Source organism: Melanerpes formicivorus, unplaced genomic scaffold (assembly GCF_026170545.1).
Source record: "Melanerpes formicivorus ecotype bairdi unplaced genomic scaffold, bMelFor1.0.p_v2 SCAF_3, whole genome shotgun sequence".
NCBI classification, from domain to species: Eukaryota; Metazoa; Chordata; class Aves; order Piciformes; family Picidae; genus Melanerpes; species Melanerpes formicivorus.
Window position 1 is genome coordinate 22,759,580 of NW_027142355.1, and position 27,280 is coordinate 22,786,859.

The 27,280-nt window shown below is 40.4% G+C and overlaps 1 protein-coding gene across 2 annotated transcripts in view; it reads right to left on the bottom strand.

Annotated features, from left to right (window-relative positions):
• TAF3 (TATA-box binding protein associated factor 3) overlaps positions 1-27,280 on the bottom strand; it is a 124,752-nt gene that overhangs the window by 13,120 nt on the left and 84,352 nt on the right. For both annotated transcript variants that reach the window (XM_068168684.1, XM_068168693.1), the window contains 2 exons: positions 15,217-17,036; positions 9,780-9,862 (listed from right to left, as the gene is read on the bottom strand). In XM_068168684.1, coding sequence (XP_068024785.1) covers positions 9,780-9,862; positions 15,217-17,036 — 1,903 coding nt within the window. The remainder of the gene's footprint in view (positions 1-9,779; positions 9,863-15,216; positions 17,037-27,280) is intronic.

Below are 27,280 nucleotides of genomic sequence, written 5' to 3' on the forward strand. Positions count from 1 at the left end.
ACAGGCAGAAATCATAATTTTTGAATCCACCACTTTTGGTCTTCAGTCCAGATGACATTTCTAGATAACTCCTTTGGTTTACAGACATTTGCACTCTTGAATTTCAATTAGAGGCTTTCTACTGTTTATTTCTTCATTATTTGAAATGAAACAGATTCTGCCCTTGGAATTCTCCCTCTGTATCTGCTACACTAGGGGATTTCTCCCAACAGCCACAAACACCTTTCTGCTGACGATTCCTGAATCTCCCTCTCATTCTTTCTCACCATTCTGACTTACATCTCTGCATGGCTCATCACCAGTCTGACAAAACAGGACTGAGCTGGAAGAGTGGCGTCGTGGTATCCTTCATCTTATTTTCTCTTTTATCATCAATAACAAGCTGTTCAGAGCTTCAATGTAAAAACCATCTGGCATTATCCCCTTTCTGCTGAGCTCTAAACAGCAAACCCAAAAGCTGGTGAAACATGTTTATGCCAATGAACTCTTTGCAAAGTTTCTCTTATGTGTTCCTTGTTTTGGGAAACATTATGGGATGCATGATCTAGAACCTTGACCATAAACCAGTCCTACATCTGTCCTCCTGAATTTTGTTAACTGCCAGAAAATTATGCCAGTATGGGTTTGAAAACCTCAACAGCTGTATTTTCCAGCTTGTTACTGAGACATGCTTTTGAAAGAACCAAGTGAGCTTGTCAGTCCTGAACTTGGAGGCTCCGTATAGACAATGATCACTTGCTCACAGGACAACTTTACTTTAGGACCATCTTATTCTTTTGTGCCTATGGATGGCTACTTCTCTACAGCCCTCTTGTCTACATCCAGCTCCTTGGGTCTACAGATTTAGACCGGATGTTAGGAAAAAGTTTTTTTACCATGAGGGTGGTGGAACACTGGAACAGGTTGCCCACAGAGGTAGTTGAGGCCCCACCCCTGGAGATATTCAAGGTCAGACTCAACAAGGCTCTGGATAACTTGATCTAGTGAAGGATGTCCCTGCTGACTGCAGGGAGGTTGGACTATATGACCTTTGGAGGTCCCTTCTAAAACAAACTCTTCTATGATTCTATATAGTCTCCTCACTTTTGTTTAGAAGCTTCAATAAAAGACTGAATAAAAAAGAAGCACCTCTGTCAAAGACCAGAACAAATCAGCACCTTTCTCTTGCAGTCATCTTCTGCAGAGACAAAGTCTATTTTTCAAACAAATATCCACCTGCCTTTCCAATCTTTCACACATATTTGATCAGTTTCTGTTGTGCTTCATAAGGGCAGCTGCTCATGTTCATTTAAACAAGCAATTCACTTATGTGTCTACCTGCCTGGAGTATTTATTTATTTTTTTTTTACTGTGGTATGCAGTATATGACTTTTTAGTTTGTTTTTTTTTTTTTTTTTACTCTTGAGCAATAAGCAGCAAAATCAAAGAATCTCGCAGCAAGCTGTTTTGTTTTCTAATGACTCAAGCCTTTTTATGGATTCACTTTTGGAGTCATCATCCAATGTGCCCAGCAGCAAAATGAAAATAGTTTGCCACAGCCTACCACCTACCATAAACAGGATGAATAATTAATCAGAGTGGATTCAGTAATAACAAAAAAAAAAAAAAGGAAGAAGGAAACAAGCTAAGGACCATACAGGGAAATACAACTCATGCTCAAGGAACTAAAAATTCTTCTAAATTACCTCTAGAAATATAAACAAAAATTATCATTTACTTGTTTTGGTAAAAGAGATATGGTATTCTTCACTTTTTTCTTGTTTTTTTTTTCATGTAAAACCCACTATCCTGCAGCAAGGGAGAGGCTCGGGAACCTCCAATGAAGTGAACAAGACTCTTGGATGGATGCAAGACCACACATGGGGATTTTACTGCAGGATCACGGCCAATATGTTCCATTTAAAAGGAACAATCGGGAAAGGGATATGAATCATACCTGAGACAATATCTTCATTAAAATACATTCAACATTTAAAAAGACATTGAAAATCAGTCCTCCAGCTCTTTAATTAAAAAAGCCCTACAGAACAGAAAAATGCAGGTAGGTAAATACACACACACACACAAAGATTTATGAAAGCTGTAAAGATCACTGGAATTCCTTAAGCACACCTCTGCAGCCTTGGAGAGGAGCAAGATCATTTTTCATTACTCTGCTTGCTCACTTAGGTGGTCCTATTGATCATATAAAAAATGATTTCACCATTACATGCTCTTTTCCACCTTACAGCAAAAGCTGGATTGACACCTAGAGCATTCATTCTGTTCACGCACAGTTAGCGCTGTCTTGCTCTGCTAAGTGCTACACTGGAAAATAATTGGGATACCCATTAGTCCTGCAATAAACACAGACTTTCACTGCCTGGACTCTATTGTTTAATTCTCCCAAGCAGTGGTTTGCCCATCTACATTTTTCTCCCTGAAGTATCACTTTTTCTCTCCTCTTCAATTCCACCAGAAGTTCTCCTCCAGAGCTTTCTGTTGAATAAGCAACGTCTCACAGGGTAACCCACACCGCCCACAGCTGTGTCCCACAATAGCCCCATGCTACTTGCATTACGTCTTTTGGAGGATTTGGTCACGGTGCCTTAACTGCTCCAAACACTGCTCTTATTCATAAAAACAGAAGGAGGGGCTTCCAGAAGGATTCCTTTACCTGTTTCCCCACCACAAAACAGTGAAATAAATGGAACGGGTCAGGAGCTACTTGGCTGGCAATGCAAACCTATGGCTTGACAAGTCAATAAAAAGCCCATCCTTTCCTCCCCAGCCACATGGAGGAAGCCAAGGCTAGAGGCTCATGAAGAGCTCATGATGAGCCTGGAGCACATGATCTACAAGGAGCGTCTCAGGGAGCAGAGGTTGTTCAGTCTGAAGAACAGGAGGCCGAGGGGAGCCCTCATTGCTCTCTACAACTACTTGAAGGGAGGTTGGACCAAGGAGGGAGCCAGCCTCTTCTTGATGACAAACAACAGGACTAGAGAATATTGTTTCAAGCAGTGCTAGGGAAAGTTTAGGAAATATTTCTTCACAGAAAGGGTTATCAAACATTGGAATGGTCTGCTCAGGGCAGCAGTGGAGTCACTGTCCCTGGAGGTGTTTAAGCGGTATGTGGACCTGGTGCTTAGGGACATGGTTTAGTGTTGACCCCTCAGGTTTGGATTGAGGATTGGGCTGGATGATCTTTGAGGTCTCATCCAACCAGCTATATTCCATGATTCTATGATCTGGATATGCCTATACAGGAGGTTAATGAACCTTATTATTCAGCTACTGTGGGCAAACACTACATAATCTAAATTATCAAAGTCTGAGTAGCACTCCACTAAATAGCACCCAAAGTTCAAAAGCTTCTTTATACTGTCTGATTTACCCATACAAGAACAATTATATTAAATACTAAAGCTATCACAGTCATAGAATGTTTTGGGTTGGAAGAAACCTTCAAAGGTCATTTAGTCCATCTCTTCTGCAGTCAGCAGGGACATCTTCAATTAGAATAGATTTCTCAGAGTCCAGTCCAACCTGGATGCCATTTAGGTATCTGGTTTTTGAAGAACGATACCCTATAATAAACTTGGCAGTATTCCACATGCAGCAGCTTAGATAAAGGTGGTACAGAACTTCAAAAATATGAATCACAGAATATTAGGGGTTGAAAGGGACCTCTAGAAACCATTTAGTCCACATCCCCTGACAAAGAAGGATCACACAGGGCAAGCCACACAGGAATGCATTCAGGTGGGTTTTGAATGTCTGCAGAGAAGACAACTCCACAACCTCTGTGGGCAGCCTGTTCCAGTGCTGCATCTCCCTTATAGTAAAGAAGTTTCTTTTCGTGTTGAGGTGGAATTTCCTGTGTTCCATCTTATACCTATTATTCCTTATCCTATTAATGGGCAGCTCCAAAAAGAGACTGTCACCTTCGTCTTGACACTCACCCCTCAGATATTTACAGACATTGGTAAGTTTCTCTCTCAGCCTTCTCAAGACTAAACAGCCCCCAGTTCTCTCAAGTCTTTCTTCGTAAGACAGATACTTGAGTAGTCCCTTAATCACCCTTGTAGATCTCTGTTGGACTCTCTCCAATTGGGGAGCTCAAAACTGGACACAGTATTCCAGGTGTGGTCTCACAAGGACAGAGAACCTCCCTAGACCTTCTGGACACACTTTTCTTGATGCACCCCAGGATATCATTGTCCCTCATGGCTACAAGGGCACATTGCTGTCCAGCGGATAACTTGCTGTCCACTAGGACTTCCATGCAGCTGCTTTCCAGCAGGACGACCCCTAGTCTGTACTGGTGCCTGGTGTTACTCCTCCCCAGATGCAGGACTCTACACCTGTCCTTCATGAGGATTGCCTTTGCCCAGCTCTTCAGCCTGTCCAGATCTCATTGGATGGCAACACAGCCTTCTGGTGTACTAGCCACCCCTCCCAGATGAGTAACAAACTGCTTTACTGAAATTCTGTTGCCCAACTGTGGTTGCAGTGAAAATGATGAATTCTTATGCAGGCAGCAGTGATGAGCTAAACCACGTAAATTTATGGAAAATAAACTTCTCATAGAGTCCAGCTGTGGTGGGGTCGTAGCTTCACAAAGGAGCTGCATTTCTTATGTGCTATGAACACTTTATTGTGATAGAAGTTCTTAGATGGAGGATGACAGTCAGTGTAATCATAGAATCATAGAATTGTTTAGGTTGAAAAAAACCTTTAAGGTCATAGAGTCCTCAGAATTAAACCAGAAAGTGACAGGACAGATTCCCCTGCGCTTTTAGTCTGAAAAGTATGCTTCTGGGTAACAAATATTACACAGAGAGGTCACATCTACTGGTCACAAATTAATTCTGTCTACATTACCACTTGGTTTTGGGATACTTGACAAAGGATGTCGGTTAGCTATGCTGGTGGCTTGTGTCATCACAGAACATCAGGGGTTGGAAGGCATCTTAAAGGGTCATCTAGTCCAACCCTCCTCCCAGAGCAGGATCACCTAGCATAGGTCACAAAGGAACATGTCAATGCAGGTTTTGAAAGTCTCCAAAGAAGGAGACCACACAACTTATCTGGGCAGCCCATTCCAGTGTTTTGTCACCCTCACAGTGGAAAAGTTTTTCCTTAGGTTCACATGGAACCTCCTTTGCACCAGCTTGCATCCACTGCCCCTTGTCCTAACACTGGACATCACTGAGAAGAGCCTGGCTCCATCTTCCTCGCTCTTCACATATTTATAAACATTAATGGGGTCACCCTGCAGTCTCTTCGAAGCTAAAGAGATCCAGCTCCCTCAGCCTTTCCTCATAAGGGAGATATTCCACTCCCTTCATCATCTCTGTAGCTCTGTGGATAACATGCAATTAAGTGAGCTTCCAAATGAATATAAGTTGGGTTTTGGACTAGTAACAACCTACCAAATGACAGAAATCTCAGTCAAATATCTGGGTAACAAATATATTTCTATCCCTTGATAGTTTGGGATTTCAACTTACAATTCACAGGGCCTTTGATATACATTGACTACAAACACACAGACATACATATCTGAGTGTGAGTGCAATTTGGTTTTGGATAAAGTCACCTATCTGCTCACTTAAAAAATATGTAAGACAAAGGGCAACATCATTAGAGTGGCAGCTCTACAAGTTAAACACCCTTAAAATACATTTCTTTCCCTTTCTCATGTCTGGTTTTCCAGGATCCCTGTTGATGGCAGAGCTATGATATGATGCAGTAGGAGTCTGGAGCAAACGCCTGAAATTTTAGGTAAATCTGGAGACCTGATTTCACAAAAACTATATATCCTGCTTCTAAGTCACAGGAGCACTGAAACAACAACCAGCAACTGGCTCTTTGCTTTGTGGTCTGGCACTAGTGTTAGAAGCCATGTGTTTTTCTCTTAAAAGAGATACTTAAATGTATGATACATTTCTCTGAAATATCAAAAATTACAGCACCTACCTTTGCTGAAGTTTATGTCAACTGTGGTGGTAGCTGAAAGGTCAACACCCCATCCAAAAATTTGCTTTTTAAAAATGTATGTGTATGAAAAACAATTGTGCTTAAGAAAATTAACTAGACAAAAAGAAACCATGATGCAGATGAATAGAAGTATTAAACCCTACTTATCATTTGCAGTTGATTTTAAATGTAGAAGTGTATACTAGCTGTGGGGTTTGTTTTGTTTTGTTTTGTTTTGTTTTGTTTTTACAAGAAGATAGCATCTCTAGTTCCTTCCTATACTAACTTAGTTAGCAATCTACCTTGATAACCCTGGAGTGGAAAAAGAACCCAGAGAAAAATCCTCCCAACATATCATTTGAATCATATCTAAAAAGGTGGTCATAAATATTTTAGAACCCAAGCAAACCAATAAGAGCTAGGCCCATTAAGGATAAGATCTTTTACAACAAATTAAATAAAACAATTTATTGAAGCATGGACTTGAGATAAACTAGATTTACTAGCTGACCTTTTATTCATTTAAAGAACAAAATTAGCTCTAATTGCATTAGAATGGAATCCAGTAAATTTCTTCTAATGTGGCATCTATGCAAGTATTGCTGTAATTGTTTACAACTAAGATGGAAATGCTTTGATTAGAATCTACTTTCTTCTTGTTTTACTGTGCAGTTAAAAGACTTGCAAAAAAAAAAAACCCAAAAACTGAAGTAAAGCAGTTTTGCCAACATTGATTTATCCATCCTTCAGTAACAGTACATTTTCATGTCCATTAACCTAAAATTATTAATAGGTGTCTCTTAGCTAAGTTTGTGGAGAATTGTGTTTTGTGAGACTCCAAGCTTCAGCAGGGGAAGAATGGGAGGAATCTTCCCCATGAAGAACAAGATGCAGCAGAAACAACATGTGATGAACTGACCACAACCTCCATTCTCTGTCCCCTTGTGCTGCTCATTGGGCAGGAGGTAGAGAATTTGGGAGTTGAGAATGGGAAGAAGAGAAGAGCAAAGGGAAGATGTTCTAACATTTAATGTTACTTCGCATTATGCTACTCTGATTTGATTTGCAATAAATTAAAACTAATTTCTCCAAGATGACTCTGTTTTACCCATGACAGTAATTGCTGAGTGATCTCTCCCTGTCCTTATCTTGACTCATGAGCCTTTCATTATTTTTTCTCTCCCCTGTCCAGCTGAGAAGGGGAGTGACAGAGCAGCTTTGGTGGACACCTGGCATATAGCCAGAGTCAACCCACCACAACTGGTGACGCATGACATTCTCAAACAATCCCATGTGAATAAACTCCAGAGACACGGTAATTGAGATGTATTATGTCTGTATGATAATTAGCAGATATCCAGAACTTCATTACCAACAAAATGAAATACAAATTTAACTTTCTCTTACCATAACACATCACAAAATCTTTTCTTTCTACTTGTTATGAGCTACTTAAAAGGTTGATGATATTACTACAGTCTTTTCAACTAATAGCTTTAAATGAAGACTCCGGAGGTCCAGGTCATGTACACAAGTATGAAATGCATTGCCTCAGAGCCACACCAGTCCTTTTCATAATGATCACAGCACGTGAAAATGAAACTATGCTCTGAGTTCAGGCTGAATATTAATTGTTGAGGAGGAATGCCAAAGTATTATTAGAGTAGGACAGCTCTAGTGCAAGTCCTGCTGCATTAGACTCTGGGTTGACACACAATACAGAACAGCTCCCAGAGTCATGTCGTTCAAATTTCCTCCTGGCCTATCCAAGGCAAAATTCTTCCTGGATTTTGCCTTGGAAAGCTATGAGAAATCCTAAAAGTTATTACAAAGCTCCCTAAACTCTTGTTTGCCATCATCCAGAAGGTGCAGCTGGGTGATGCAGCCATTACACTGGGGCAACTTTAGGGTGCAGATATGGTGGGCAATGAGAAGATGTTTAAGGTAGAAGAGAGAAACCAACAAGCAAACAGAGATGGAATGTTAATGATTCAAATCTTGTTTGGTTATGCATCCTAAAGCAATCTCAAGGATGAATGTCACTTGGAGGAGATGAAGTTCACTTCCTAGGCTCAGTACAGATGCTGCAGAGAGGTGCAACACAACCACCTTTTAGTATTTCCTAACAGCTGCCTCCAGAACTCTCCCACCCTTGAAGATCTCAATCTTGGTGTTTAATTCTATAATTTGTCTAGAAACTTTGAACTAAGTCAACTTTGAGTATCTCCCATCCTGGTGTTAGGGTTTAAACTCTAGGTTCTGCCCTCAGGTTCTCAGTTGGAGGTCAGGGTGCTACTAAAGATGCAGAAAGGAAACTGAGATAGAACTGCATTTCCCAAAAGCCTGTGAACCAAGATGACAGTATCTCTAACCCTCTATAAGCTGGCAGTGATGTATCCATATGATTTGCAAAAAGCAGTGAGACTCTGAAGTCCTTTCTCAAAATCTATGTGGGTATGGGAATGACTGTAGTGAGACAAGACTGAAAGCAAGGCCAACTCTTTGGTGACAAAATATGGCTTCAGAACTTTAATTTATAATTTCTGCCTTGAAAATATTACTTATTTTTTCTCCATATAAATACTTGTACTCTCCTTAAAAAAGAGGAATTTAAAAGTATCCTTAGCTCCTCAAGGAGAAAAATAGATTTGTGGGCTTTAAAAAGAGACAATCTGTCCACTTGTGCCCATTTAAATCTGCGCAGCAAGACAGAAAACTGTTCTGAGAAAGGTGGAGCACAGAAATTTTAGATCACCCTCAAATATTGTGAAAGGAAGAAAACAGAAATGGCTGAAGAGTGAGAAAGAGTCCTAATATTTCAGCAACTTCGAACCAGTAAATGTGACAGATACATACTGAGGAGTAGGACAGCACAGAAAAAGAGAATAATCATCAAAATGTCATTTAACTGAGAAAGGAGAAAACTTGGTAACTAGGAGGTTTAGTTCAGAATGGGTACAGAAGAGAAACAACAACATTGTTCTGTAGTTGTATTGCAACATTTAACATGATGAACAGAAAGAAAAAAATTCTGTCCTGGTGCTCGCGTTTACCACCAGACGTGGAAGTGTGTTCCGTGTCATCGATAGCATGATTAAAACCTGATTAAAAGAAATCCTTCACACACAACACAGGAGCAGCCTAAAAAGCCCAGTGACACATGGTTTCCCCAGCCTCTCCAGCCACCTGTTCATGCTGTGTGATCTCAGGATAGTGATCATCCTATTTATGTTCACACAGTACAAAGTAACTATTATTTGTACAGCAGCACCCAGTAATTAGAGAGCTAATGAACCAGCACTTAAAATGCGTTAGGTACACTCATGAATAATCATCAACAGTTATAATAAAAACAGATGTGTATAAAGGAATTTCAACTGTTATGCTTTAAAACACAAAACAACTGTCAGCTAGAGGGTGTTATGAAACTTAGCTGTAGGTTACACTAGGGATAACCATCCATTATGGAAACCTCACTAAATGTCACTGGAGGCATCACATGAGTCTAGACAGAGTCTTGTACTCCACACCTCTGAAAGGCATGGAATGAGAAACACAGTGGAATGGATAGAAGATGATAGGTCCCGCTTGGAAAGTAGAAGAAAAAGGACAAATGTCCAAAACATTTTTGCTACTAAATGTGCTGCTTGATTTTTCATTACAGTGGTCAGAAGGTGTCATAGCTGCATGGATGCCATTTGTCACTAATCTTTAAGCACTTCCCACCAAAAAAAAGAAAAAAAAAAGGAGCAATCACAAGCAACAGAGGATGAACTGTGGTCAGTATACACCTTACAGATGGATTTATTGGTACTTACATTTTGTCTTGGCCTGCGCCCACTCTTAATGTCAGCCGAGGAATAACCGGCGATGGAGCTGGAACAACTGGTTCTACCTTTATCTGCACAAGGGAACACAATCATCAGTCAAACAGTCTCCCAAAATATATTAATTACATGAAAGCATTAATGCAGTTAACCAAACAAAGTATATTGGCTTCATGACGTAGACCTATGACAGAGTGATCTCTGCTCTCTCACACTTTGTGTTGTGGTATGGACAGACAGAGTTTGCTGGGAGCTCCCAGATACAGCAACTCACAAAAATGTATTCTATACTAAGAAATCAAATTGAAATTTCATTGTATTTGTACTTGCTCATACACTTTGTTAACAAATCTTCCAGATTTAGTATGTTTCTCAGAGATACAAAACTCCCCAGTACGTTTCTGAGCAATGACATGAAATGCTCTGACTACAGTACTCAAACTTGATAGGTAACCATTGGTGTTTGTATTTTTTGTATTTTGTATATTTTGCATTTTAAATTCAATTATTTCCCAGATTCATCACATAAATGTACTGTGACCTTCTCAAATACAAATTAGACATAGAGGAAGCAAATAAACCCCAAGCACCACCACTGAATACTTTATGGAAGTGCTTATCCACACAGGTATAACAACCACTTTTTTTTAATGCAATTAGGCTGAGGTTTCTAAAGGCTATTTTTCAAATGGCCTAGTTTCCAACCTTAGTATCTGGTGGCATTTAGACCACGCTCTTTGAACTGATATCTGCTAGAACTACCAACACCTGCTGAGCTAATAATGCTTTGCAAGACTTGCACAGGATCATCTTGGATTTTATATAAGCCATTGTAATGAGTGTCCATACATCAAGTTACTCAACTTACATCCCTATATACCAGAACCGTATATACATTATATATATGTATATATGGAAAGAAAGAGATCGAGACGGATCTCGTTTTAAGAAAGTGCATCACCACATTTAATAAAACAACCACCTAGCTGAATCTGGTCCAGCAACTTGAAGAGACAAAAATGTGTACACTAAATGGAAACCTAAGCAACTCTCAGTGGGAGAAATCCATTTTAAAAAGCTTCCATGAATAAAGGGAGGGCAAACAATCAATTCAAAGCACAGAAAGCAGCTAAGGAGACAGCAGGCCAAAGTGGGAGGACTTACATTGAGGAATGGTAATGACAAAGTCCTGTGCCATGCACCTTGCCCAAAGAATGGAAGCTGCTCATTAGGAGATGTCTGCTCCAGAGACAGAAGGGCTGCAGCCTGAGGAGTATTTGTGTTTTGACACAGTTAACCATGCTTTTCACTAAAGCTCTCCATGGATATGTCTTAGCCTACTTCATAGGCCTCCCTCTAAGCTTTTGTTTATATAGCACAATTTTTATGTTGTGTCATTTCCCTGGAGTATTGCAAGAGCTTTTCTCCTCTGGAGCTCCTAATGACTGCAATGATTTCACTGTCACTTTCTACAGGTAAGTCTCTTAACTGCTTTCCTGGCTTCCTAACCTGTAGCATTGTGCACTAGATAGACACAGAATTGAACCCTGGGTGCAGGAAACTCAGTAACATGGCTTTGCACAGACTATTTTGCTTCTTTTCTTGATGGTTTCTCCTCCTTCCTAGTGCCTCTTTTGAATTCAAAGCCTCCCAGGACAAGCACTGCTACTTAGCTTCCAGCACACAGCACAGGAATACACCCATGTCATCTGTCCTTTGTATATAGGTTCTTTGTGCTATTATTTGTATAATACAAAGATGTTCCAAACAATGGTGGTGTAGGCTCACATGGTGGAACAAAAGCACATAAACCATTTCTTTACGCTCAGATATCAACATTGCAGTCTGCTGTGAGAGGAGAACTGGGCTCTGCAACAATCCTAAATCTTATCCCTTGGTACAGAGAAGTATCTTTCTATATTACGGGTTTGTATGTAGGGTTTGAATGACTGGAGCAGAAAGAAAATTAAGGAACATTCACAGTTATATCCTAGTCTTCCTCTGCATCGATGACAGGATTTTAGTTCATGAGTGAGAGCAGTTTACTTTGGGGCAGGTCTGGTAAGCCCTGCCCTGATGCGAGGATGGCTCCATTTCTCATGAAGCAGTTCCTCAACTACTTTAGTTTACAGCTCAGCGTATTAAGGTTAGCTGAAACTGGGTCAGCAGCTGCTCAGTGAGCTGCTCAGTCACTCCTCCAGCATGCCCAGTAATCTCCATAGTAGAGGTGGGGTGTAACTGCTTTAACGGTTTGCTTTTAATTAGGTACCGCATGCAAGGCAGCACCCCAGCTCACTGTCTCCCGTTCTGGCTCTGAAGGCAGCACCTCAACACTTACTTCAAAACACAGAGATACAGGCAAGCCATGTGAAAAAGCTTCTCATCCTCAGTGTCACCACTAAATGCAGCACACAGCCTTTAGCTTCTGCTTTCTGCCACTGATGCAGAGCACTGGTTGCTGTTCTGTGTTTTCTAGCTGAATGTTTTGGGTTGGAAGGGACCTTTAAAGGTCATCTAGTCCACTCCTGCCCCTGCAGTGAACAAGGACGTCTTTAACTACATCAGGTTGTTCAGATTATAGGGAAAACTTGATAAAAAGCTTCAACTCCCCAACACGATGGGATGCAAGCTTAGGTAATAACCAAACAATACTAAAACAATGGAAACATAAACAAAAGAGTGACTCAATGGTAAAATACAGCAGTACTAGAAATAGAAATCTGGTATTTTCTATGGGCATGAGAGGCTGAAACTGCATTCAGCCCACCAAGGCATCTTTCAGGTTGTGCTCATGCCTCTGAAGTGGCTGTGCTGCGGAAGGTTAAAGCATCCAAGCAGTAACTTGATCATTTGCTCTCAGAGCACAACTGCTGGCTAAATAAGTAATTGTGTGATCTAAAAGCTAAATTAAGGAAACATGTACTTTTAGGGGTTAAAATGAAAGAGCAGCATTCTGGAGTAATACTGGGAATTGGGGCCAGCAGAAGAGCATTTACAGTGGATTACTAAGCTTCCCAAATCACCAAAGAGGTAAAGTCCAGCAATATAAGACTCCTTTGTAGCTAACTAAAAATACATTGTCAGTGGATTTGTCCAGTTTTATGTATAAGCAATACTTCTTTCACCTGAACTAATACTAGTAGTCATATAAGCCCCTTATTGCCATGTGCTGCATTTTTTTTGCTAATCTTCAAGGATTTAGCTTCTTTGCCACATACCTCAGGGCACCAACTGATAAAGCTCTAACTCTCCATTTTTCCAGGACACCAGCAGTGCGGCCTTGCAAAAAATGAAAATCGCTCAAGAGATTTAAAGGAGAAATTTATTTTTAAAATCCTGACTTGCAGCAAAGAGGTGGATTTAAAAAAAGCTTATCTATCAGGAATCAGTTTAAATTTTAATTCTATCTGGGGACTCTTTCATGCATTCTAGCTTTAAAGTTTATCTTTTGACAGGGACTTTTTGCCAAGGTAATGGGCAGCTTTGTCAATTTAATTTGTCCCAAGTTTTTCTTACAGCTGAACTCCTTCTCCTAATGTATATGTTCAGTCTATACCAAAGCTTTACCAGTTGTATTTGTTTGTGCACCTGTTATATCTCTCTAGAGCAAACTATATAGACAGATTTGCAGAAGAAATGCAAAATCTGATGAAAAAAACCCACAAATAACTCATCTTTATTTTATGTTCATATGTATTTATCTTAAAAATAAATCCCTGTGGAAATGCTGACAACACATCTCAGTCATGAGGGGCAGACACAAAATGGGAAATCTATGAAAGTGTTGCTGCAGTTTAAAACCAGACTTTAATTTAACAGGGACAACTGGACCACTACCCTCCTGAACTCATCCACAGCAGATGAATGTTAGTTCTCCAGATCATCCTGATTCTGCACTGGAAACCACTACAGTATTACGGAATCATTCAGGTTGGAAAAGACCCTTGGGATCATCAAGTCCAACCATTAACCCTACTCTGCAAAGTTCACTCCTAAAACATATCCCCAAGCAGCATATATAAATGCCCTTAAAATACATCCAGGGTTGGTGACTTGACCACCTCCCTGGGTAGCCTGTTCCAATGTCTGACTACTCTTTCTGTGAAAAAAAATTTCCTAATGTCCAGTCTAAACCTACCCTGCTGCAGTTAAACATTTGTCAACTTAAAAAAAGCAATCAGCTTTTGAAATCAGCAGTTTGTCTCATGTCCAGCAGGTAGCACAACGGGGTACAGTAGAAAAAGGAAAGTGAGGAATGTCTCAAATCTGAGCTTGTATGAACTGCGTATTACACTCCAAGCAGGATGTAAAGAGCATCTTGGTAAAACCAGAATTTAGACAGTGCTTCCTAATGCTAAGGATAGAGATTTAGGAAATCCTGTATCCAAGGTTATCATACATGGAGACAATCTCTTTCTTTTCTTCTTTCCTCTTCCTTTTTTTTTTTTTTTTTTAATATTAACAATTTAATGCGTATTATAAGGTGAAGTGACAAAAAAAGAGAGCACGCCCTGAATTAGGGGAGCTGTTTCTAATGGGATTTCAAATCTGATAACATGCAAATATGCTGGTTTCATTTCTTAAATAGGAAATATATTCTCAAGATTAGGTGATATTGGAAAGAAGAAATTATCTTTGGCTGATGGAAATCACTATGAGCTGCAGGACTGGAAAGAGCTTGAACCCACTTGAAAACTAGCTCTTCTGCCTCTTGGGCATAGCACTCAAAAAGAAAGGTGACATTTGAACATTTAGACCATCATTTGAAAACCATTTTCTGACTTTAAACAAATTGTAACAAGACAGGGGTAGTTGTTCTAAGAGAACAGCTCTTCTGAACATCTGAGATAACTGGTGAGCCTGTTCATTTGAAGGCAGTCTGCTCCTCATTTCTGTCTGCTTGGTAATTTACAGGCTTCTACAGGGTTTGGAACAGCAGACTTTTAAAGATGAAATGTGAAGTTTTTATGAAAGGTATGGGTTTGCTGGCCCTACTAGTGGAAGTATACAGAACAAAATTGGTTCATTGCAATACTTCTTCTCTGGAGACTCAAAACCCACCTGGATGTGTTCCTGTGTGGCCTGCCCTAGGTGTTCCTGCTTCAGCAGCGGTTTGGGCTAGATAATCTCTAGAGATCCCTTCCAACCCCTAATACTCTATGATTCTAAGTATTTGCTCTGTGTGTGCTGTTGTTGACCCTGTGCCTCAGGTTTTCAAGTAAAAAGTGAGCTGAGGAATACCAAAAGGATGATTTCACATTTCAAATTCATAGAACTCAACTTCCATTGCCTTGTATTCCAAAGAGGTGGAACAACCCCTGAAACTCTTGGGGGGTATCCTCCTTGGAGCTATTATTGTTAAAAAACACGAGAATTCATGTTCATGTTTCAAGCAAGTATGCCACCTCAACACATCCAAACAGCCTACCTTCTCATGTTTGTGTTTCTCTTTTTCTTTCTCTTTCTTTTCTCTTTCTTTCCTCTCCTTTTCCTTCTCCTTCTTCTCCTTTTCTTTGTCCTTCTCCCTTTCTTTCTTTTTCTTCTTCTCTTTTTTGTCTTTCTTTTTCTCTTTTGGTTTCTCTTTGTCCTCAAACAGTTTTTCAGGAAGCATTGGAGACAAGGAAGGTAACATGCTGGGAAGCCTCATGGCAGCTGGTGTACTGAACAAGGGCAAAGGCATTTCTTTGGGAGGTAACACAAGAGGTGCTGATGGAGCCTTTATCTTATCTTCTTTACTCTTATCTTTAAGTTTCTCTTTGTCTTTCTTATCCTTGTCTTTTTTGCCTTTTTCTTTCTCTTTCTTTTTATCTTTATGTTTTTCTTTCTCTTTTTTGGTATTGCCATCTTTCAACTTAACTTTTGTGTCAGCATCCTCAAAGTCCTTTAGTTTGAATTTATAGGGATCGAGATCATCATCTTTGAGTAGTTCCTTCCACTGAAACTTTGCTTCCTTGTTCCCTTCCTTGTCTTTATCCTTCTCCTTGTTCTTTTCCTTCTCCTTATTCTTCTCTTTGTTTTTCTCTTTATCTTTTTCCTTTTGTTTTTCCTTCTTCTTCATTTTTGTCTTTAGCTCTTTTTTCAATTTCTTTTTCACATCTACCGATGAGGCCAACTTGGTTTTCTCCTCATAAACCTTGATAAGAGGTTCTGGAGTTGGTGGTGAAGCGGAAGGAGAGGAGAAATACGTGAAATTTGTGGGCGGATTGGAGGGTGTCCCCATGTTTGCCTTTCGAATTACCTCATCAATTGAGTCATCCATTGTCCATGAAATGTCTGAACTTGAAGTCCCACCTGAGGGAGGTATTGGAGTTGCTCCTGCCTTATTTGTATTATTGGCAGAAACAGAAGGTTTAGGAGTTGCAGTCTCTGAAATAGAAAGTCTTTTAGGACTGGTAAAAATTTCCCCTTCTGACTCAGAACCAGAGGAAAACTCAAAGGGATCTGGTTCTCGTTCTGCACATGCGCGAGCAATCACAGCATCGATTGAATCATCAATGGTCTTGTCCATTACTGGTACTTTCTTAGTCTGGTTTTCAATATTTGGCTTGGTGACAGGCTCAGGTGGCATCTGTCCTTGCTTTACTTGAATGTTTTCCTTTCCTATCTTGTCACTTAATGCAGCCAGAGGGGTTCTGCTTGGCATTTCAGGCTTGACAGGTGGTGGCTGTGGAACATGAACAGGAACCTTTGGACTTTTGGGACTTTTAGGGCTCTTGGCGCGACCTGGTGACTTTTTTTCTTTGGATCCAGTTTTTGGTGAACGTATGGGACTTCCAGTTACCACTGGTGAGGGTGCAGTTTTAGGTGATTTTGTCTTTTGTCCTGGAGAACTTGTTTTGGACTTTGTTTTAGGTACAAACGGCTTTGATTCTAAAGATTTGGGAGCTGGCACTTGCGATTTTGCAATGGGAGCCAACATTGGTGGTTCTGGTGAAGGAGGGGCTAAGTCTGTACTGTCCTGAACATGAACTGGAGAAAGCATTGGTGGGACTTTTTGAGTATTTATTGAGCTAAGAGGCTCACGTGGTTCCAAAGCTCCGTCCAAGGTGTCTCCTTTGGAAACACATAGTTTTGGCCGTTTCACAGGTGGAAATTCCTCAACATCAGGACTTTCTAATGGTCTCTTGCTCAAGTAGTTCTCATCGTTAATTGCCTCATCCTCTTCCATCTCTCCCTCTTCTTCCAGTGGCACTTGCATGGCCTCTGCAGATGTACCTCCATCAGTAGGCACCTGTTCCTCTTCCTCTTCTGTAACAAAGAATATTTTAAAAAAGCATTAGGATAATTAAAAATGTGTTTTACAGAAACAAACAAGCACCAGAGCAAATGTTCACACACATCTCAGGCCATCACTGACACCTGGCCTAACAGTAGACCAGACAACTGGCCTACTTGGAATGAAAGTGTGGCATCTCCTCTGTTACATATCAGCCAGCATTGCAACTTGCCACTGGCTGGTGCCCTCATTGCAGTGTAATCAAATCCATGAGCAAAGGTGCCAATGGTGGCAGACCTTGTGGAGCAGGTCCAAAGTGCCAGTTCTACCTAAAAAAATCTTGATCATTTCTTACTGTAGCTGTTGGGATTATGGTAACACAAACCAGCTTCATTCATTTTAAAAGGAGACAGGTTGAAGCATTTTTTGGCATAACAAAGTAGACTGCAAAGCATATGTGGAAGTAAAAGTCACTGGATTTAGGTGTCTTTCCTAAATATCACACATTTTTGACCGCAGTTTAACTAGTGGGAAACCGTCTTCTCAGACTTCGTTTGTTTTTCCTGAAGGAACACAGTCTGAAGGTTAAAGCAGAGGACTAAGCTCCATTCAACCTGCCAGGTTGTCTCTGATAGCATCTTAAGAGCTTGCTGCACATGGATGTTATCTGCTATGAATATATGGGAACACCCCAGCACTGTGTGTATGCATGTTGGTTTGGATCAGGAACATGCCTTTGAAATGTATCCCCCCACCATCCCCACTCACTGTTGTTTTATTTACATCACGAAAGAATCCTGTGCTGGCTTCCTGCTGTAGTGAAACCAAAACAGAAGATGTGTTGCCAGAGTACTACATCTAACATGCTACGCTGGTGAGTGGGCATTTGGGCTATGACCAACAAACAGCTTCTGAAAGTAAGATAAACCTTGAACACGCACAGTGTCAACATGAGGCACCAAGTGTTTCAAGCTAGAGTAGACACCACCTGTGTGATTGCTCCTTTTTTTTCATGTAATAGCAATTATTTCCTTTTTCCTACATATAATTTTCAGTCCTACACATGTAACATTACAATGCAGAGAAAGGAGAAAAATCACTTGAGATCTCCCAGCAAATCCACAGTAGGTTTGAGAAGAGAACCTCTGATTTCCCCAACCACAGCCAAGCACTTTATCCTCTTGGATACACTTCCTCACTTTCAAAATGGAATTATCCAAGCAGGAAAAAGGATTCTTAGACTGGAATAAGAACGTCCACAGCGGTGTTAACCTGACACATTTATATTTGCTGTAATTACATCATTACACCTCTGTCTGTTCACATTCCTGTGTAGACAACCCCATGTCTCTGTTTACCCACCTGCAAAAACGCATGACATTTTGTCTAGCAGGGTTTCTGTGGACAGATATCAAGTGCCCTCAGATTCTCACATGAAATATGTAGTAAAAAACATTTATTATGTCAGTGGATAAAACCCAACTTTTTAATGAGCAGGTGGCTTCAAAGAAGCAAGCACTGAGACTTAACACCGTTGCACCATTTTAAGCTTTGTAAGACAGCATTTTTCTGAAATACCTCTTTTTGAGGCGTTTATTTTCAGGTTTTCTGTGAGGGTGTTTCTCTACTGTAATGTGTCAATGCTCTGATTTAGGAGAGTTGAGTCAAGAGCCCTGGGCTGCAGCACAAATCTTGCCAGCATCACAAATTAAGTAAAATGAGCTAGCAACTCTGGCTTTTGCCAGGGCCCAGAGGATTTACAGCAGGCAGCCCAGAGAGGAGACTTTGCCTGAGGATAAAGTCTTAGCCTTCCGTGAAAAACAGAAATGTTAGGTTTTGCCTGGCTGGGCACTGACATTAAATTTTTTAAACTGCAAAGTTAGAGTATAACTGAGAAATCACTGTGGGCTGAGCCTGCACCTGCTACAGGGGAAAAAAAATCTGCTTCCAGATCATGGAAGTCATTTCAATCTCTCTTTAAGCTGCTGCAGCAATCAGCTGCCTTCATCTGCTCAAAACTGTTTTGGGGGTGAAGAATTAACATTCATCAGACGTCACACAGCACTGGTTGCTACTGAGCAATTCCTTCCCAGATCCCTTTAACCTAGTTTGCCACTGAGAATTTATTTTCATTTACAGTTTTAAAGATAACATTTAAAACAAACACCATACTTTAAAATCAGGATTTAGAGAAGTCTTCTGCTTCGGCTGTGAGAAGAAAAGTGTATCCAAATTCAAAGATGAGGACAGACAGGGTTTGACCATGCAGACTTTAGAGATGGCAACATAAACCATTTTAATACAAAAAAACATAGAGATAAAAAGAGTCAATAAAGCGGAAGAGAAACTACAGCAACAGTAAAAAAAAATACACAGAACAGTCATTTGCAAAAGATTTCTGCCCAGTGTCTACTTAAATAGCCTCCCTGTGATACTGTATCTCATGGAATAACACTGCAATATTTCATATTTTTGTAACTCCTTCCCATCCCAAGGTGCTTCTCATGTTTTACCTGCATGGGACTGCAGAATACCAGCAGCTGCTGGATCAAAGGCAAAAAAACAATTTCAGAAGAGGTTTGGAGAACAGGGGCTGGAGTTTTGTACACTAAAAAAAAGAGCAATGATTATTTTTTTTTTAATAAGGCCAAGCAAAGTTTGCAGCGGGTTCACAAAGTTTCTGTGATCTTGTGTGGAGATGCCTGGGAAGGGCAGAAAAGGTTAAAGTGCAGTTTGTAGAGGTGAGACTAGAAATCGGGGTGTCTTGGCTCCAGCTTTCATGCACATTCCTGCAAGCCACAAAGACAACTTAGTGGGGAAACAGAAGCATTACCTTCCCTTTTATATAGACTTGGATTCCCCAAAACATCTGGAAAAAATTGCCTGGGTCAGTCCTGAACAATCCAGGGCCTAAGGAAGTTCACGAACACTTAACTACTGACACACATTCACCACTTTTCAGACATGCTCAGATGACAATCTGGAATCCTATCGTGGTCAAATGAAACCCAAATTTCTCTTGGAAAAAGGCCATGGTCTGAGCCTTGGTGAGCACTGGTTTTCTGCCAGGCAGTGGCTTTCAAAACAGCCCCCACAGCTGTGGCCATGGTAGAAAATAATAAAGCACTTTTTTGTAGGGGTTTTAATTTAAGAAAGTGAAATCTCTGTCTTGCATTCAGGAGTTACAGGCTGGATTGCCTCCCAAAGGATTCATACCAGAGCAGATCAAAATATAGGAAAAAAAAAAAATCACATTTTAAGGGCTATCTTCTCAATTTTGCAATGAGCATTTAAAACCTTGTGGCCACTTTTTCACCTTTGTCCATCTCATTTGCTCCCTGGCACCTCTCGATGTGCAATACTTTGTGCTCACGATTGCTTTTTAACTCTCTTTACTGCCATCCCTCCCTATCTCCAGCCACCTTATTAATGATCCCACTCTTGAGTTAGCATCTATAGGTCAAATGGGTATCACCTCAGCCATCTGCCCTAATAACTCTCTCTTGCAATGAAAGGAGACAAAGCTGTTTAGGAGGTTGCTTAAGATAACCGATACATTTTTTGGGGGTGGTTGTTAAGAGAAGTCTGTGATGGATCAATATTAATGCTCACATTGCTAAAGCCATGCAGGGCAACTGTTTATTATGTCAGCCAGGCCCCATGTGCAGAGTCTAGGTTCAGATGATGCTCAGGTTACAGGAGGGACGAGCTCAGCTGCTGCAGCCCCAAAGGTGATTCTGTCCATGTCTGAAATAAATCCAGCTGATAGCTATTAGCATGCTGCTTATGAGAAAACTGTTGGTTAACACAGCTTTCCTCACAGGAGTGTTTTAGGATGTGTATGCCTACTTAACAAGGCAAGTTCTTTGCTTTCTTGAAAGGTTGATTTTGAAGTTAAGGAAGGAATCCACTTCTCTTTTGATGTGGGTCTGAAGTGTGATTTGGCGCAGGCCACACTGTGCTGTGTTGTGTGCATGGCCACAAAAATGGTGAGAGGGCTGGAACACCTCTCCTATAAAGATGGGCTAAGATAGATGGGTCTCTTCCACTTGAAGGAGAGAAGGCTCCAGGAAGACCTTATTGCAGTCTTTCAGTACTTAGACCTACAAGGGCAGTATGAGGGTAGTATTTCTAGAAAGGCCTGTTGCAACAGGATGAGGAGTGATGGCTTTGAACTGAAAGAGGAAAGTTTTGGACTAGATCTAGGGAAGAATTTTTTTTACCATACAGGTTGTGAAAAACTGGCACAGGTTGCCCAGAGAGGTGGTAGATGCCCCATCCCTGGAAACATTCAAGGTCAGGTTGGATGAGGCTCTGACCAATATGATCTAGTTGAAGATCTCTCTGCTAACTGCAGGAGGAGTGGACTAGATGACCTTTAAAGGTCCCTTCCAATCCAAAACATTCTGTGATTCCATAATTCCTTTCTGAAAAGTGATGATAATTTCATCCCACAGAGGTGCTGTAAAAGCTGCACTTGGTAAGTACAAGGATCCCTATGTAAGACCAGGCTGGATGAGGCTCTGGCCAGCCTGACCTAGTGTGGGGTGTCCCTGCCCATGGCAGGGGGGTTTGAACTAGCTGATCCTTGTGGTCCCTTCCAACCCTGACTGATACTATGATACTATGATACTCCTTAGGATCTCTGGAAAGAAAGCATCAGGAACCCAAACACGAGTGATGGGGATCTGTCACCACTTCAAATGCTGTATAATTTCTTAATCTGAACAGTTCAGGCAAGAAACTGAAACACCTACATCTTTTTAAGGAAAAACTATTAAAGAAGCACAAATTTTTTTTCTTGGTACATCATGCCCCTGTAGCACAGCAGAGACTCCAAACCAAAGGCTTATTGAACATATACCCTCTTAATTTGGCAACTGCTCAGTTTCAGGACAGCAGTACTCAACACTTCAGTTATGAACTTCCAAGTTCACAATGATTCAGGGACTATTTGTCCTTAAAACTGACACAGGGGTACAAAGGAACAGGAATCCTGCCTTTATTACAGAAAAAGAAGTGCAATCACCCGTACCATGCTACCATGCTCTCCTGGTTGCTTCATTAGAGAAGGCTGCACGCGTTGCTCCTTCAACAACAGGTCAGGTGAAAGTGAAGGCAAGAAAAAAAGAGAGGCTGAACTATTCTGACTGAAGTGAAAGACATCTATGTACAGGCATTCTTCGAGCAAGAGAGCCTGCAATTTTTTATATACATATATAAAAACACATACATAAAATTAAATTTGTCATCATCTTGGTCATTACCAGACTTTTTAATTGGTAGCTTCAGAGACAGATGATGTCCTAGACAACATGGCACAGATGAGTCAGACAAGATCTCTGTTCACCACCTGGGTCTGCCAAAAACTTACCCTCCCTGTTGGTTGGTATTTAATTTAAGCAAAGTTCCAATCTCTCCTCTGGACACTGGGCTAATATTCCCCTATGTCACAGGGTGGCAATAGGATAAAAAACATCTAAAGGCTATAGACCTGGAGATCTAAGAACAAGCCAGTATTTCTTAGGTACAAGACAAAGCAGAGTCAAAACACACTTGCCTAAAACTGGACACCACCTGCTGAAGAAAGTATAACATGATGCTCCCCAAGTAGAAACAATCACAAATTACTATCTGAGAGATCATGATATTTCTGTGAACTGTAATTGGAAAATGTCAACCTCAGTGGTACCCCAGAGATTTTCTTTCTCAACTGGAGAGAGGAGGGAAAGAGGGGAGACCCATGAGGGGCAAGGATATTCTTGCTGTGTAGAGAGTGGAGAGAAAGAGGGAGTAGAGAGGGACACATGGTGGCATATAAGGAAGACACAACAAAGAAACTTTTTGTGATGAGGGTGATGAAACACGAGCACAAGTTGCCCAGAGTTGTGGCAGAAGCCTCATCTCTGGAAATATTCAAGGTCAGGCTGCACAGGGCTCTGAGCAACCCCATCTAGCAAAACATGTCGCTACTCTCTGCAGGGTGGTTGTACTAAATGACTTTTAAGAGTCCCTTCTAACCCAAATGATTCTGATTCTATAATGTTAGTAATAGAAGCCTCTTACCTCCAGTTCAATGGCTAATGTATTAAATGCACAAAGCTCTGGGAGGAAACAGCTCCTGTGCAAGATTTTGGCATTTGGTATTTGACATTAACGTTAGAACAGCATATAAACAGTTACCAGCTATCAGAGCAAACCCATTAAAGACACAGTTCTGAATGAGTAGATGTTTCCATGAAACTTATACATGCCTATTTTTAACAATTAAATTTCCACAACCATTTTTAACCAGAATTTGAACTTTTTTTTGTTTTTTAGATGGAATTCAAAATGGCCAAATAAAGATCTATCAGTAGATCATGCATTTCTTTCATGCCCAGTTCCACTCATATCAGATCTTTCTGCACCTTTGCACTGTATGGTACCCAGCAATTAAATATGGAATTTGAAAGCATCAGGGATTTTAAAGAAAATTAGGCCTCATGAGAGGAAATAATGTGGCAGTGCCAGCACTGAAATCTTCAACACATCTTTCTTTCTAAGCATAAGCTCCTTGGGACCAAATTGATATTGAGCTGAAGGTTTTATACACAATGTCTCAAACACAAGAAAGGAAGCAATCCTTCCCACTCAACACAAGAAATCATTTAGTTAAAAACAAAGATACCAGAAAACTTCATGCAGACTTGCAGCATACTTTTTCTACTGTCTAGATAAAGCATGAGATTAAGACAAAGATGTATTTTGGGAAATGTTAGGTCACTATTTCAACAACTTAACTTCCCCATCATATCCTAATAAGTAGGGGCTTTTGACTTGTGTTAAAAGTGAAAAGATTTCTTCTTATGTCATGATAGGCTTTATGGCTTTACCTTGTAATAACATAACAAACAGAAAATGTTCTTGTAGTCCATAAAGGAAATTAGTGGAAGAGTGACAAAATTCAATCCTGATATCCAACAGGCCAATATGCTGGTAGTCTAATGCCAAATGAACATACTAAGGTACCTGGCAATACATTTTGAGCTTAAAATGCCAGATTTTATACAGATACATGTGTGTGCCCGTATGCTATATACATAATAATAAAGATTTCTTTGCCATATGAACACACTGATCACCAATGCAACTTGTTCACCAGACAGACAATACATCAACAGATTTCTCTTTCACTGTACTGAGGAGCTCAACCAGCCTATTACCAGACACTGACATCTTCCAACTGACACTTTCTATGGGAAGAAAGCTGGTAAGAGAGCACCATCAAGGAGCTCATCTTCCACAGGTCTCAAATTTTTCCACTGATGCTGCCAGCGAGTTCATTCCAGCACCTTCTCAGTTATGTTCTAAAATGCAGAAACCACAAACACGTTAAAAAACACACAACAACCAAAGAGCTTTCAGGTGTGGCCAGCAATTTTGCATAAATAACTGGAACTTTGTAAAGAGAATCATAAAGATGCCTGAAGTTAAGCATGCAGGCTCATTAGTCACATTGGAAAAATTTGGCCCAAACAGCTGGGTGGTGACTTTAACCATCAGTATTAGCAATGAATGAATTTAGAGGTGTTCATCAGGACTGAGAGACTTGGTGTACACATTTACCAGTCATTCCAGAACCAGTTATTAACCTAAAAGCTACAAGTCATTGGCACCCCTTCCCTCCATCCATTCATTTTGAAATAGGGAAGATAGCAATAATCTAGTTCAGGACTCACAAATTTCCAGACCAATTCAGTTACCTCTCCATTCTGCTACACACTTTCGATTAGGCATTTCTTGGTATGAAAGCAATGAAGAACATCTGAACACCAGTGTGAGAATAAGATATCAATAGTTTGCCAGAAACAAACCACAACTACTAAAGCTGCAGTTATACTGAACAGTGTTGCTTTAAAAAGAAACAGCCCCATCTTTACTTTTGTGTTGGTTCAAATATTTGTGCTGGAGAATGGGGAACTAATTGAGGCTAAAATAGGAAACAATATCTGTTAGTTTGAGCTCAATTCACCAGTCTGGTCTGTCATGATATGACAATCTTTTGGGATAGAACAAGCCAGAGCAAAGTCCTGCATCCCTTTCCTATATCATCACCTTGATCCTTCTCCACAGTCAAGTGACTTAACAGGTTAATTCAGATGGAAATACATCTGAGAGTAGAATTAAAAAAAAAAGAAAAAGAAAAAGAAAGTATTCTGTCCAGTTGGCAAAGTAAAAAGCTCACCTCAGGCTCATGCAAGCCTAAGAGTGTGGGGAAAAAATGAGGACAAGATGCATTACTCTCTGAGCAACAGATCTTGGCTGAGGGTATAATGCGCAACTTTGGCTTCCCATGCTTTTTTAGGATACTGGATTAACACTTTCAAATACTTACTAGTGGTGGTCCTCACTATGATACTTTTTAGCATATGCAATGTTTATGAAGCCCAGATACCTGGGATTCTTAAAATGACACACCCAGCTTCCTGCTGACAGAAAAACAGCATTGGGAGATTGTTATCAGCTACACTCACTACCTCTCTCTCTGACTTGACAAAATATCGGTCCTGCATTTGAGCTGTATACACCAAACAAAAGTCTGTTTCTGTCTAAATACAAAAAGGAAGACATTATCTTGGGTTTGACTTTTTAATAGTGGCTCAACAGTTTTTGCAGGAGACATAAATCCATGAATAAATGCATGTGCAGAGCGATTTGATGCTAATGTACCTGGAGCTGTTATGCAGACTGTGGATGGAGAGTAAAAACAACCACAGAAGCATTTTTAGGAAGTGATCAAGGAAGCAGGTGTGTGAGAACCAGACAACTTCATATGAGCAGGGCTGTCTTGGTTCACACACTTTGGTGTTGCTCTGAATTGTCTGTGATTGAGCCCCTTCCCTGAAACCTGCAGACCAGAGTGTGACATGAAAATCACCACCGTTTGATCAAAATGTACACCGAGGAACAGAAAACCTCCCTAACAAAATTTGGACAAACCTACCTTCTTTTTTTGTTTTCCTTTTTATTCCCTCTGGGTTGTACAGTCTGCAACAGAATTGGGAACTAGCCTCTAAGTATGTGCGCAAGTGAAGAGTTTTTCTCTTTAAAAGCACAATTTTTACTTCTAAAAAATGAAATTATTAGCAAAGACAAGGTAATTAGGCAGTGACAATTCATAGAGTACAACCAATCAATAACAGAGTACATTAGCAAGACTGACAGAGGTGTGAAGCTGATGGGTTATAAATGGCTCTATACTGACCTGTAAAAATGCAGCATTTCCCTAACATTCGGCACAATAAAAAACTAAAATGCTATATAAGCAAGCCAACCTGAAATGACACCTAGTATTATAAATGGCCTAATCTATATGTTAATACTGTTGTATCACATAACTGCAGCAAGACTAAGATAACAATATGACTTTGGGGTTTCTATGGCTACATCCTGGGCTAACGTGCCTGAAAGGGCTTGCTGCTGACACCACACAAGCTTTCTGAGTGCTTCTCTTTGGTTATTTATGATATGATTTATGATAACGACAACATCTCCTATTTTCTCCCCTCGTCAGATACAATAAATTGCCATCGTTAATCACCGTTCTTGCTTCAGCTATGATTACAGTAGTATAATAGGGCCTAGCTATGGTAATACTGTATTTTAAGGTGGTTTCCCCCACACACCTTTAAAGAAATATGCACAAGTAGATCTTTCTAGCTGATGTCAGTACCTGCAGTATTTTTAATAATCTTCCTGGGAATATTTCTGGATGAGAATTCCTGTTACAACTAAGATTTGGCACCGCTCCTCTTTGCACAGATCAAATTTACGGTCTAAAGACTTAAAATCCACACGGTATTAGCTGCATCGTACAATTCTCCAGTATTATATGAGGGGTTTCTATGTATTTTTCTTCACAAAAGGAAAGCAGTCTTTCCACCTCCATAGCTAATATTCTGGGCTGAGCTTTCCAAACCAAGAAATCACAAATCTTACTGAAAACAAAACCACCGAACCTATATAAACACTTGGAAGGGTTTTACAGTGCCTTTCCTTTTACATGCTACAGTCTTGTATAAGAAAATATACTGATGTACCTGCAATAAAATCCTGTGCTAGAAAACCCATACTTCTACAAACACTTTAGGAAGCAACAGTTTCAAGGTCCAGCCTGACAGCATGCTGGGTCATCTCATTTAAACAATATTCTTACCCTGAAAGGTTGGACTAGAGGATCCTTGAGGTCCCTTCCAATGAATCTCCTAGCAGAAGAACAAACACTGAGGTACCT